The sequence below is a fragment of the Camelus ferus genome, chromosome 9 (assembly GCF_009834535.1).
Source record: "Camelus ferus isolate YT-003-E chromosome 9, BCGSAC_Cfer_1.0, whole genome shotgun sequence".
Lineage (NCBI taxonomy): Eukaryota > Metazoa > Chordata > Mammalia > Artiodactyla > Camelidae > Camelus > Camelus ferus.
This window is the reverse complement of record NC_045704.1, coordinates 21,794,067-21,806,140: the sequence shown is the minus strand read 5'-3', so window position 1 is coordinate 21,806,140 and position 12,074 is coordinate 21,794,067. Positions and strand designations below refer to the sequence as shown.

Sequence of the window (12,074 nt, the reverse complement as noted above, 5' to 3'; positions counted from 1 at the left end):
AAGTGGTGAAATCCACCGAGAAGAGTGGGGTGATGGAAACGTTTGAAAACAAACGTCAGGGAGTGTGGACGAAGCAGAAGACATAAAACACAGTTCCTAGGGAGGATCAGCCCAAGACCTTTCAGAGGGGGTTCCGGCCGAGCAGAGAAAGGCAGGCCCGGAGAGAGATGCGCTGGACTGGCCAGGGATTCCTGACGGGTTATTTGGAGCAGGGCATCTAAAGGCAGGCGTGAGAAGCTAGCGCACGCCAGCCCTCAGTCTCCCAGGCCTCCAGCATGGTCCCTGCTCCTTTGCAGAGAAGGCTCCTCCACCCCACATTCAGCTCCCTCCGGAAATCCAGGAGCTCCAGGAAGTCACCGTAACCTGCTCGCTGAATTTCGCCTGCTTTGGGTACCAGATCCATTTGCAGTGGTCCCTGGAGGAGCCTGCTGTCAACGCGACCACCCTGGCCCCCAAGACCCCCCCGACCACCCACATCACCCTGACCACCAAGACCATCTCCAGCCAGAGCAACCTCATGTTCCAGCCGCAGTGGACTCACCATGGCAAGAATCTGACCTGCCAGCTCTGGGACCCCACGAAACAGCACATACTCTCTGAGAAAACGGTGCAGCTGGATGTGAAGCGTGAGTCTCCCCAGTGCTCCCATGGGAGGGACGAGGGTCATGTCATCTCTCCGCCCTCCTTGGTGGGCACAGAGGGTAACAGGGGCCCATACAGAAGGAAGGAAGTGCAATGGGTCTGTGGGCACCCGCAGCTGGGAGTGGTCCAGGCAGAGCTGTGGTCCAGGCAGAGCTGTGGTCCGCACTGGTGTTTCAGGCAACAGATTCCTATTAGCATCTGCTTTAGTCCAACGGAAGAAAATAATTTAGTCTATCCTCAAACCATGACATGATTGGGGGATCACCTGCTTAAGGTTTTTTGGTTCCCCTGGGAGGCACGTGAGGAATTTTTGTCACATCCTTGTTTGTGCCTCATTCATTCATTCAGTAAATATTTACCGTGAACCTACTAGATGCCTTATCATAGAGCAGTGAGCAAAGTTCTCACCCACGTGGAGCCAGCACTGCAGTGGGGGAGACGAACAGTAAATAGATTAACGAAGAAAGAGAGAACACCATTGTAGGCGGTGCTAAGGGTATGAAGATAAAATAGAGCAGGGCTAGGACAGAGGGAGTGAGGGACGCAGGCTTCTCTGAGGAAGGTGAACTTGAGCTGAGACTTGAGTGAAGAGAGGGACTGACCAGGCAAATGCTTGAGAGAATGTTCCATGGGGAGGCGAGAGCCAGTATGAGGCCTTGAGGGAGGAACCTGGAGTGTCTGCCTCAGTGCAAGGGGCCAGAGAGCCTCGGCACTGCGCCCAGGGGGCCGAGTGGTAGGAGAGAAAGGCCGAGAGGGACGGGGACACTGGATCTCATGGGCTGCACTGAAGGTTTGGGGTTTAACTCTAAGTGTGGAATCCACTGATCGGGTTTCAAGCCGGGGAGTGGCGAGGTCTGTTGGACTGCCCTGGCCGCTGGTGGAGACCAGATCTTCGGGGACTGGGGTGGGGGGAGCAGAGAGACGAGGGAGGCGGCTGTGACAGTTGCCTGGCACTTGGACAGGCCCACGCTTGTTGACAAGGGTGACAGTGAGGAGCTGCACACCTTCGCCCGCTCTGTACGGGTCCCTGCTTTATCAGAATAAAAACCCTGCAACTTCTCACCGCTTTATACCCTCTGGGAATTCCCTGTCCCCACCTCCACTGTCCCTCTGCTCCTCCAGACTTGCCCAAGTTGAAGATCCAGGTCCTTCCCCAAGAAGCCACAGTAATGGAGGGAGCATCCGTGACCATGGAGTGCCAGGTCATCAGCAGCAACCCACAGTACTGGCGGATATCCTGGCTCAAGAATGGGAACCTGCTGCCGGGGACAAAGAACGTGCTATCGCTGCCCGAAGTGACCAGGGACATGAGTGGGAAGTACCAGTGTGAGGCCCTCAATGTCCTAGGCACAGGAAAGTCGGAAGGAGTGGACCTCCAAGTGCTCCGTGAGCCCCTGGGTGCTGGGGGGAGGGGCGGGCAGGGAGCTGGCAGGGGCGCAACCAAGGCCCCTGGGACGGGAGTGATGGAGGCCTCTGCTCACCTCCCCGCTGCCTCTGCCTCTTCTTCCAGATGCTCCGGAACCTTCCAGGGTTCAGCTCTCACCCTCGACAGTTCAGGAAGGAAATCAAGTGAAGCTGACTTGTGTCTCACGGGCCAATCCTCCTCCAACAAATTACACCTGGTATTATAATGGGATAGAAATGCCTGGAAGGACAAACCAGAACTTCCAGATCCCAGAGGCCCTCCTCAGGCATGCTGGGAGGTACTCCTGCTTGGCGGAAAACAGTCTTGGTCTTGGACAAGTTGGTCAGGAAGCTGAGCTGGACGTCCAATGTGAGTGGGTGCAGATTCTGGGTTCTGGAGGGAGAAGATGGAGGTAGGAGCAGGAGGAAGGCCGGGGAGTCCTAGAGTGGACAGCAAGCAGAGGCCAGGGTCTCCAGACAGATAAGCTTCTTGGAGCGAGTGTTCTGCTGTTGTTCTCAGTTGTGTCCTTAGCTTAGCAGTACAGGGCCTGGCTCGTGGGAGGTGCCCAGAAGCTGTTTGTTGAATGAATGAACTGCAAGATGCCAGGGTCCCATGAGGGACACCAAGACATGGCGTCACTAGGCAGTGGCTGAGCCCCTGAAGGGGTCCTGAAGTTTTCAAGGAGAACCAGGGCAAAATGCCTCATTACCTCTCCGTAGTCAGACTCTGTCTAACACGATGAGTCTGATCACTGAGGCGAGCGAGCCCAGGACAAAGAGAATCCATAGGTTTGATCCTTGCACCCTGGGATGTCATAGTCCGGGCCGCACACACTGATAAGGATGCCCAAATCCTGAATATCTAGACACCGGACATGGGGATACAGCAGCAGCAGCAAGGTGCACTGAGTGTTTAGCACACGTCATGTTGTTCTAACGGCATCGTGTCACTTCATCCTCACAGTGACTCCACAAGGTTAGGTACTCGGAGGACCCCATTTAACAGATGAGTAAACTGAGGCCTGCAGCCCCAGGTCACAGAGCTCTAAGTGGCAGGATCCGGCAGTCTGGCTCCAGAGCCATGCTTTTCTTTCCTTCTTTTAAATTACTGCCCTCGCTGTAGCAACCCGGCTCCATGACCTAGACCCACGCAGAGACCTACAAACAGCAGCCCCTGCTGTGCACAGTGCCACGCGTACCCTGCCCAGAGCCGGGCTCTTAACCCCTGCACCATCCTGCCTCAAGCCACAACCAGGCCAAATGGCCAGGGCAGGGTTTCTGTCTTCAGATGCAAGGGGGAAGCACAAGTCTTCCCTTAGTTAATTAAGGAACAGTGTGAATGCAGGGGCTGGGGAGGGGGCAGAGGAAGCAGGAAGGAAAAGGTATTATGGACAGCTGACTTTTCTTCACCCGTCTCTCTGGTTTTTCTCCCAGATCCCCCCAAGGAGGTAACCACGGTAATTCAAAACCCCGTGCCGATTCGAGAAGGAGACAGTGTGACCCTGCTCTGTACCTACAATTCCAGTAACCCCAGAGTTACCCGCTATGAATGGGACACCGTAGGCTCCCGAGTATTACCTGCGGGGCTGACCATTCAAAATGTTGCCTGGGACACAGGGCCAGTCAAATGCGCAGCTTGTAACCAGTGGTGTTTTTGGTCTCCCCCCGTCAACCTGGATGTCCAGTGTGAGTGTCCTGGGCAGGGGGAGCTGGGAGGGGACCCAATCGGGGTATGGGGCTCTGAGGGTGAAGAGATTGAAGCCTGGACCAGAGTCTGCACAGAGAACCGAGGGATGAAAGTCAGGCCTCAGGGCCAAGGGGAGAGGAAGTCTTGGGGACAGGAAGAGGGAAAGGAACCCAAGAGGTCAGCCTGAGGTCCTTGCTCTCCAGATGCCCCCAAAGATGTCAGAGTCCTGATCAGCCCTCGTACTGAGATTTACTCTGGGCACCGGGTCCTCCTCCAATGTGACTTCTCCAGTAGCCACCCCGCGGACATCCACTTCTTCTGGAAGAAAAATGGAGTCTTTCTGGAGGAAGGAAAGGACCTGAGCTTTGACTCCATCTCTCCAGAAGATGCTGGAAGTTACAACTGCTTGGTCAACAACTCCATTGGACAGACTGAGTCTAAGGCCTGGGCCGTCCAAGTGCTGTGTGAGTGGCTGGAGCTGGAGGCCTGGAGCAGAGATGGGCAGGTGATGGGCTGCTGGGATCCTGACTTTGCTTCTCCTTCCAGATGCACCCAGGAGGCTGCATGTGTCTGTGAGCCCGAAAGACGGAGTGATCGAGGGTGGGGAGGCAGTCCTGACGTGTGAGAGCGATGCCAACCCTCCCATCTCCCATTACGCCTGGTTTGACTGGAATAACCAAGACCTCCATCATTACAATCAGATGCTGAGATTGAATCCTGTGAAGGTCCAGCAGTCAGGCGCCTACTGGTGCCAGGGGACCAACAGGCTGGGCAGGAGCCAGTCGCCCCCCAGCACCCTCACTGTCTATTGTAAGGCCCCTATCTATCCTCTTCAATGGTGCTGGCCACTCCTGCGGCTTGCTCCCAAGGCTGTGCATTCCAGACCACCTCCCCATCCTTCCCTGCCCCTCCTTCCCCTGTCCTGCTGGGCGGCCCAGCCCCAGTGCTCAAAGGCACACCCCCAGCTCCATACACAGCTCCCCCGCCTTCTCTCCTTCTCGCTCAGTCTCTCCTGACTCTCGGGTCAAGCTGCCTGTACCTTCCAGACATCCTGAGCTGCTACTGGCTCCCAACCCCCACTGCCTCTCGGTCTCACCTTGATGGGCCACTTGTTTGTATCATTTGAGATGCTTAGTGTTTTGTTTTTAAAGACAATACAAGTACATGATAAAAAAATTAAAACAGCATGAAAGTGTAAACAGTGGAAGGGAAGACACCTCTCCCTCGTTGCTCCTTGAGAACTCTACCCCCTCCCTCGAGGCTTTCCCTGTTGGCAGCGGGGTGCGGCCTCTCACAGAGATAGTCCGCACATGCGCAGTAGGCCTATATAGATCTGTGTCCAGGCGCAGACGGTGGGAGAGCTCACACTTGGCCTTGAACTTTCCTTTCTTCCATGTGATAACCCCACGTGGAGACTGTTCTGTATCTTCACATTATATGGGGTGTCTGAAGAGTCTGGAAACTAAGGGCAAGTATTTATTTTCTGTACTTTTTTCAGATTAATGATTGGCACCTTGGCTTTAAATGTCGAAGGTCATCACCTGCAAACTGGACACTCAAGGGAGCCAGCCTGAGTGTGTTATTTGAAAAAGTAACATATTGTATGAAAACACATTCCCTGGGCCTCCACCCTGGAGACCCGCCTCTTTTCCTAAGGGTGTGCTGCGGCCTCATGCACGGATGGTGCGTGGTTCTCTAGCCAGTGCCCTCCTCAAGGCTGTGTGCAGGCTATTGCTCTGGGCACACCTGCAAGGAGAGTTGCAGGATAGGTTCTTACATGCACTTGCTGGGTCAGAGGACAAACAATTGTAGGTATGGCTGAACGGTCCTCTGAAGAGGCGGTGCCCATTATGAGGGTGACGTGCTCTGTGTGTGACCTAGTCTGCCACAAAGCAGGAGCTCCTCATGAAAAAGAGCTGCCCTTCCCTCCTGGTGAGGTGTCCAGAGGACAGGGCTGGCCTCTCTCTCTCGCTCTGCATCACGTCCCCCGTGCATGGCGGAGGAGTCACACAGGCCAGGAGCACAGCGGGGCAGAGCTGGCCAGTACTCGACTGAGGCAGTGGCATCAACTGATGTACCCCTTTTCTCCATCAGACAGCGCAGCGACCATCAGCAGGCGAGCAGCCCTGGGAGTGGGGTTCTGCCTGGCCGTCTTCCTCCTGGCAATCTGGGGAGTCAAGCTTCAGCGGAGGTGAGCTCTTCCCACGCCCACCTCCTTCGCTCTCCCTCCGCCCCTTCCAGGGAGTGACCCCAGCTACTCCATCCTGTAGATGGCCCCAGCATGCCCATCCACCGGGTCCTCTTCCCCGTCTCTTCATCCTCACTGAGCAGATTTTTACTTCTCAGCTGGAAGCGGATTCAGAGCCAGCAGAGGCTTCAGGAAAATTCCAGTGGACAGAGCTTCTTTGTGAGGAATATAAAGGTAGGATGGGAGAAAAATGAAATGGAGGGCAGACCCTGAAGTCAAGAAAGAAATAGTGGAGAGGGGTGATGAAGGGTACTTTGGGGGTGGTGTCTGGGGTATCAGAGACCAGAGAAGGGAGCTAGGGTCGGGGGTGAGTGGTAAGAGCTGAAACCTTGTCTCTCTCCCAGGCTAGAAGGACCCCCCAAGCCGAAGGTCCCCACTCCCTGGGGTGCTACAACCCGGTGATGGAAGATGCAGTCTCCTATGCTGCTTTGCGCTTTCCCCCTGGCGAGACTGACTCACCAAGACTTGGGTACTGAGGGTACCGGGAGGTGACACCTGCACCCAGGAGGGCTGCGGGAGGAAGGCCGAGGGTTGCCTGCCCCCTCGGGGCCAGGCCTGTGACTCATCTCCTCAGTCCAGCTCCGTAGCACCACCCTGGGTGATGGTCTAGGGAACTACATGCATGCCCCATCACCAAGGTTGAGATTTTGTGATACACACATTACATACATGCATTCACTCATTTGACATATTAGCTCCTACTGTGAGCACTGGGCATAATACTTAAGGGGCTGAGAGGCTGGGGGTGCTCTTAGGGTTTAGGGAAGTTGGAAGAAGGAGCAGAGTTCATGCAAAAGGTTTCATTGTGGTCATCCATCTGCCTTCCCTCTCAGAGATGCAGGGACCTCAGAGATGCAGGGACTTTCCCCAAACAGGGACGACACAGTCACTTACTCCGTGGTGCAGAAGAGTCAGCTGGTAAGAGGGCGGGGCTATGGAAGGTGGTGGGTGGGGGACCTGGCCTTGGCTGTGAGTCCCAGACAGGAAGGACTTGGCTGGACTCAGTGGTGGCACAGGCTGGGCAGTGGGGAGGGCTGCTCAGGCCCAGGTGTGGGCAGAGCCAGGGCAGGACCCTCCCAGTCTGAGATGCTGGCTGCAGCCAGTTTCTGGACAAGAGGACTCCTGCTTGGGGCTCTTGGACCCCCAGGTGGAGTCGGGGAGATAATGGGCAAGGAAAGCAGACTGTGGGAGGCTGGTGACCGTGAGGCCAACCTTCCCACAATGTGGCTTTCTCAGGGCGACTATGAGAACGTGACTCCAAGTGTCCTGGAAGATGAGGGGATACATTATTCGGAGCTGGTTCATTTTGGGGCTGGGGAGCGGCCTCTGGCCCAGGAAGGAGTGGAATACGTCATTCTCAAGCACTGAAAGGCCAAACTGGCGGAGGTGGAGTTGCCCATGGGCTCAGAGGCCAGGGTGGTCCTGGGGCTTTCTCAGCCCCTGCTGCTCAGCCGCAGTTACACACCCTCCCTCTATACATACATACGCATGCATGCACGCACGCACGTGGTTACTGCAACGCCAGTTGGTGCAGAGAACTTTGTGCATGGTCCAGAGACAGTCCTCCTTCTCAGCACTGATAGCCCTGACCCTCCAAAGGGTCTGTCTCTGGCCCTTTCCCACTTGCCTTCCCACCCAGAAATTCTTCTAAATACCTACCCTGAGTTGTACAAACCCCCCTACCCCACCCCAGCCATCTACCACCACCTACCCCCTCCCAAACCCCATCCCCAGGTGGCCATGTCCCTGCTTAGATCAGCTGGTCATTACTTTTCTTTCTTTCTCTCCCTATGCCTTTGACAGCCCACCCCTGCTCTGATAGCCCCACTCACTAATCTTAAGCCTAATTTTTGCCTTGGGGGCAAAGCCCAGGGGAAGAGTGACAGATGTGAGGTAGAAAGAGGCACTGCCCTGGGCTGGTTTCTCCTCTGTGCAAGTGAGGCATTCCACGGAGAGGACTATGCTGCTGCAGCCCCTACCCTCAGGGGTCTCGTGGTCTAAGACATCCACTGATGTGGACACACGCGTAACAGACACAGAGCTGCACAATAAAAATGGCTCAGGTACCACATCAAAGAGCCAGTGAACAACTTCCAGTCTGCAGAGTCTGAGTGGGGACAGGGCGAAGGGGGAGGCATCACGTGGTTTGGGGAGAGGGGAAAGGTGATTTCACGATCCAATCAGCAGATCAGAGAGTTCATTGTCTTGTTGTAAAGAGGGCATTGGCTCCACAGGCAAGCACATTCTTCTACTTAACCAGCCAGTGATCTTGGGCAAAGTTCGCCAGCTTCTCTGAGCCTCATTTTCATCTATTGTAAAGCAGTGGTTCAAGATAGGAAGTGAGATATAATCTTATATCATATTATATATGAGAAGGCTAACACAATAGCCAAAAGTCCCTAAATACCAAATTCCCATCTGATTTGCATCTCTTGAAGACTGTGAAAAGGGGAAGCCAATTCACTACTCACAGCTATTCTTAAAAGTGACCCAGCCAAGTTCTTTCACAACCCACAGTTGCCTGACTTCTAGATGGCCAGCTGCAGTGAGAAACCTCACGGCTTTTCTGTCTTCCCCCGTCACCCTCACTGGTTCTCTGTTGTGTGCACTAACTCCCCCTTGCCAGGGAGGTCCTTTGGGCTTCCCTTCCGCTTCTCGGTCTGTTCTCTCTCCACCCAGCCTCCTGCTTCTGCCAAGGCCCATCCTTCGAGGTGGGAGCTCGTGGTAAATCAATCAGCAAGATGGCCGTAAAACTCCTGACCTGTGGTGGGTGCTCCAAAGGTGCGCCTTCCTTTCCCATCTGCCCCACACCAGATGCTCTCGGAGAGGAGACGTTCAGGTCGTCCTTGTGATGCAGGAAAACGGATGTGGGGCATGAGGAAGGCCGAGGCCCAGGTCTTGGTTGAGCCTCTGGGACGTGCCCCGCCAAGTGTGGGTCCTTGGCTTCACAAAGGAAAGAATTCAAGCACGAGCCACCATTGAGTAAAGGTAGATTTATTTAGAGAGAAACACACTACATAGAGTATAAGGCAAGAGAAAGGCAAGGAAAGAGGTGTGGGAATTGGGTGCTCAGGTTTAGGTAAAAGTAGGTTCACACTCCATAGACAGAGTGCGGGCTGTCTCCAAAGGGGAGAGAGAGCGCCAAGGGCCACTAGGCGTGGTGGTGTCACTTTTTATGGTCTCAGCAGCTTCACACGTCTACAGGTGGGATCAATCCAATTGCCCTGGGGAAGAGGCTGGGATTCCCAGGCATTGGGCCACCGCCCATCCTTTGGCCTTTTGCGGTTAGCCTTGGGGCTGTAATGGTGCCTGAGGGTATGTTATTTGATCGCGCTGTTACAATGAACATATAATGAAGCTCAAGGTCTACTAGAAGTTAAACCTATTAATCCTCAAGGCCAACTAGGAGGTGAATCTTCCACCATTTTGGTGTTAAATTGCTGTCATTCCTTGATTGGCTGTGCCCTGCCCCCTTCCCTCCTGTCTCACTCGGGATACCGTGGCAGAGTGGAGCACTGATTTCCCCATCCACCCACTTTGTCCCTAGTTTAATTTCTCGTGAGCACCATTTGCATTTCTGGAGAAAGGGAAGGCATTGAGAACTGCTGAAATGAGATAGGGAGGGTTTGGGGGCCAGTATTATTCAACCCTTTACCCAGCAAACATCTACTAAACACTTACACTTCATCCAGCACAGAGCCAGTCGTTGGGGGTTCAACAGAGACGTGACCTGGTCTTAATCTTGGGGATCTCTAGTCTAGGGTGCCCAAAGTGTTTTAGGAGCTGAAGGCAGCCGCCATCCTGATGAGGCGTGGCACAGGCTCCCTGGCACCCAGCCGTGTCTTCCCATCCTGTCCCCAAGCCCGGCTGCTGGTATAAACCTACTTCATGACCAACTGACCGAGAGATCTGCCTGTCGACAGGCCCTGCCGAGGCATGCACAGCAGGTGGCTGGGCAGCGCTGAGGACAGGGACTCCAGGATACAGGTGGCCCCCGACCCAGCCCCAGATCTCACTGTCCTTCCAGGGCCCAGGCAATTGACCATTCATCCAACTCACTGAGTCCCTACTATGTATGCAGCAAGCAGTGGACACAGCAGACAAGTCTCTGGCTTCACTGGCCAACGTTCTAGCAGAGGAGCTAGCAAAGCTGATGTCACAGAGGCGTGGCTGCTTGGGATAAACACAACATGAGATGAAAACAGAGGGACTGGACGAGGGGAGCCGTTTGGGATGCTGGGGTCAAGGAAGACCCTCTGAGCAGGTGATACTGGGCAGACACCTGAATTGCCAGGTGAGAGGGCCAAGGCAAGAAGAGCTCGAAGACGTGCGGTCTCCCTCCCTGTGCACCTGGCCTCGCTCTTCTCCCAAAGGCTTGTCACAAGAGGCGAAATGGCACTCCTGCTGATTTTTCCCTGGGCTGTCAGCTCCTCAGTGCTCCCCAAAGACAGAATACTACACAACAGGTGTCCCATTCTTCTGCACTGCAAGGGATGCGCTGGACGACAGATACAGGACTTAGGAGGGAGGTGACCGAGAGTCAATTTAGTCGCTGAAGGAAATTAGATCATTTCTTTGAAGGGAGTTGTAGATAAGCTGAGAATCTCCTGCTGCCTGCACTTGAAGCCGGAGTGGGAAACACTTCCAGAAAAACCACTCAGACAGGCTTATTCTGGGTGACTTGGAATTTGGGGAGGAGGGGGCACAGCGACCTGGTGACTGACATACACCCAAGAAAACTGTATTGTCAGTCAGAGGCAGGGAAGAGACAGAGGGAGAGAGGCAGAGAGACAGAATTACAGAGATGGCCTGTAATCTCTAAATCTCACTTAGGAGGTCTTCCTAGAAGGGCCAGGTGACCCCCAGGGAGGTAACCCACTGAACTTTCCAGGCTGAGAGGAAAGTTAGGCAGTCAGCTGGAGGCATGAGCCATCTGTGTCTTAGTGAGCGTCAGCCAGCATCCCTACAGGTGCCCCAGAGAGGCATCCCCTTTGACCTTCGTGCAGTCCAGAGTGGCGACCACAGCCCGGGCACCTCAGCACCACCAAGCAAGACTGTACTTGTTTCCCGTCTCTCCTCCTCCCTGCTCCCACCCGCACCGCGCGGGTCAGAAACCACTGTCATCAAGCCAGAGGGGAAAGGAGAGGGAGATGGAGGAGCCCAAGGCCTTCGCAGGTCGGGGGAGAGCGGAAGCTCCAACTGGGAACGCAGATCTCATTGTCCCACATGCTAACTGCCACGAGGAGATGGATGGGTGAGTGAAGGGAGTGGAGTGAGCCCAGGGCCAGCTCACGAGCTCAGGAGAAAAGACTTAGCCCCCAGAGCAGGTTTGCACAGGCGGTTGGGGTGGGGGTGCTCTGGCAGTTTGTACCCCACCAACCCTGCTCTTTAAAAGTGCTATGTTCCTCACTTGGCCAGAAAAACCCGACATTGCTAACCTCTCCCCTTCCTGTGTTCGCATCACCTTGGACCCTCACCTCCTTCAGTCTGGCCTCAGTTCCAGCCTGAGATGCCCCATTAGCTGCTCATCCAGGCTGCGAGGGCCTCAGGCTAATGGCCCTGCCACCCCGCCCTCCTCTCTTTTCCAGTTCACTGCCTATCCTGGCCACCCTCCCTCGGGGGACTCCTGAGCCTCAGAGACATCTGGCAGCGCCAAGAGGTGAGTCCCTCTTTCTGTGGCTTCTCTCCCCACAGCAGTTATTCCCCAGACCCCCAGATATCCCCACTTGGGGATTCCCCCAAAGTCTGCTGGTGTTATTCCCCATGACACTGATGGCTTATCCCTGGACCCTCCCCTGGCGCCCTCTGCTCCGGCCCTTTGCCACAACCTCTACCATAGCCAAACCCAACTTCTCCCTGCCTCAGCTTGGAGTTGCCATCACCCTGACCTGCCTACTTGCAGTGGGGGGTCGGGGGGTGGGGGGCAGCTCATCTTTCCAGGGATTTGAGGGAAGGGCGTGAACACGGGAGTCTAACTTCCACTCCTAAGAAAAACATACTGTCAGGCTCAACTCTGTCCTGAAATTCTCTCTACCCCTTGTCTCCCCAGAGTCTCAGAAATCAAGAGGACGTCCCTCTTATGGGACCTGCATG

At 55.0% G+C, this 12,074-nt stretch overlaps 1 protein-coding gene across 3 annotated transcripts in view; it reads left to right on the top strand.

Annotated features, from left to right (window-relative positions):
* Nucleotides 1-8,052, top strand: part of CD22 (CD22 molecule) — a 35,716-nt gene extending 27,664 nt beyond the window's left edge. For all 3 annotated transcript variants that reach the window (XM_014558990.2, XM_014558989.2, XM_032488051.1), the window contains 11 exons: nt 297-626; nt 1,765-2,028; nt 2,153-2,416; nt 3,481-3,732; nt 3,937-4,197; nt 4,280-4,543; nt 5,828-5,924; nt 6,080-6,155; nt 6,326-6,450; nt 6,815-6,899; nt 7,218-8,052. In XM_014558990.2, the coding sequence (XP_014414476.2) occupies nt 297-626; nt 1,765-2,028; nt 2,153-2,416; nt 3,481-3,732; nt 3,937-4,197; nt 4,280-4,543; nt 5,828-5,924; nt 6,080-6,155; nt 6,326-6,450; nt 6,815-6,899; nt 7,218-7,349 (2,150 nt within the window). In that variant the 3' untranslated portion in view covers nt 7,350-8,052. The remainder of the gene's footprint in view (nt 1-296; nt 627-1,764; nt 2,029-2,152; nt 2,417-3,480; nt 3,733-3,936; nt 4,198-4,279; nt 4,544-5,827; nt 5,925-6,079; nt 6,156-6,325; nt 6,451-6,814; nt 6,900-7,217) is intronic.
* Nucleotides 8,053-12,074: the final 4,022 nt, after the last annotated feature.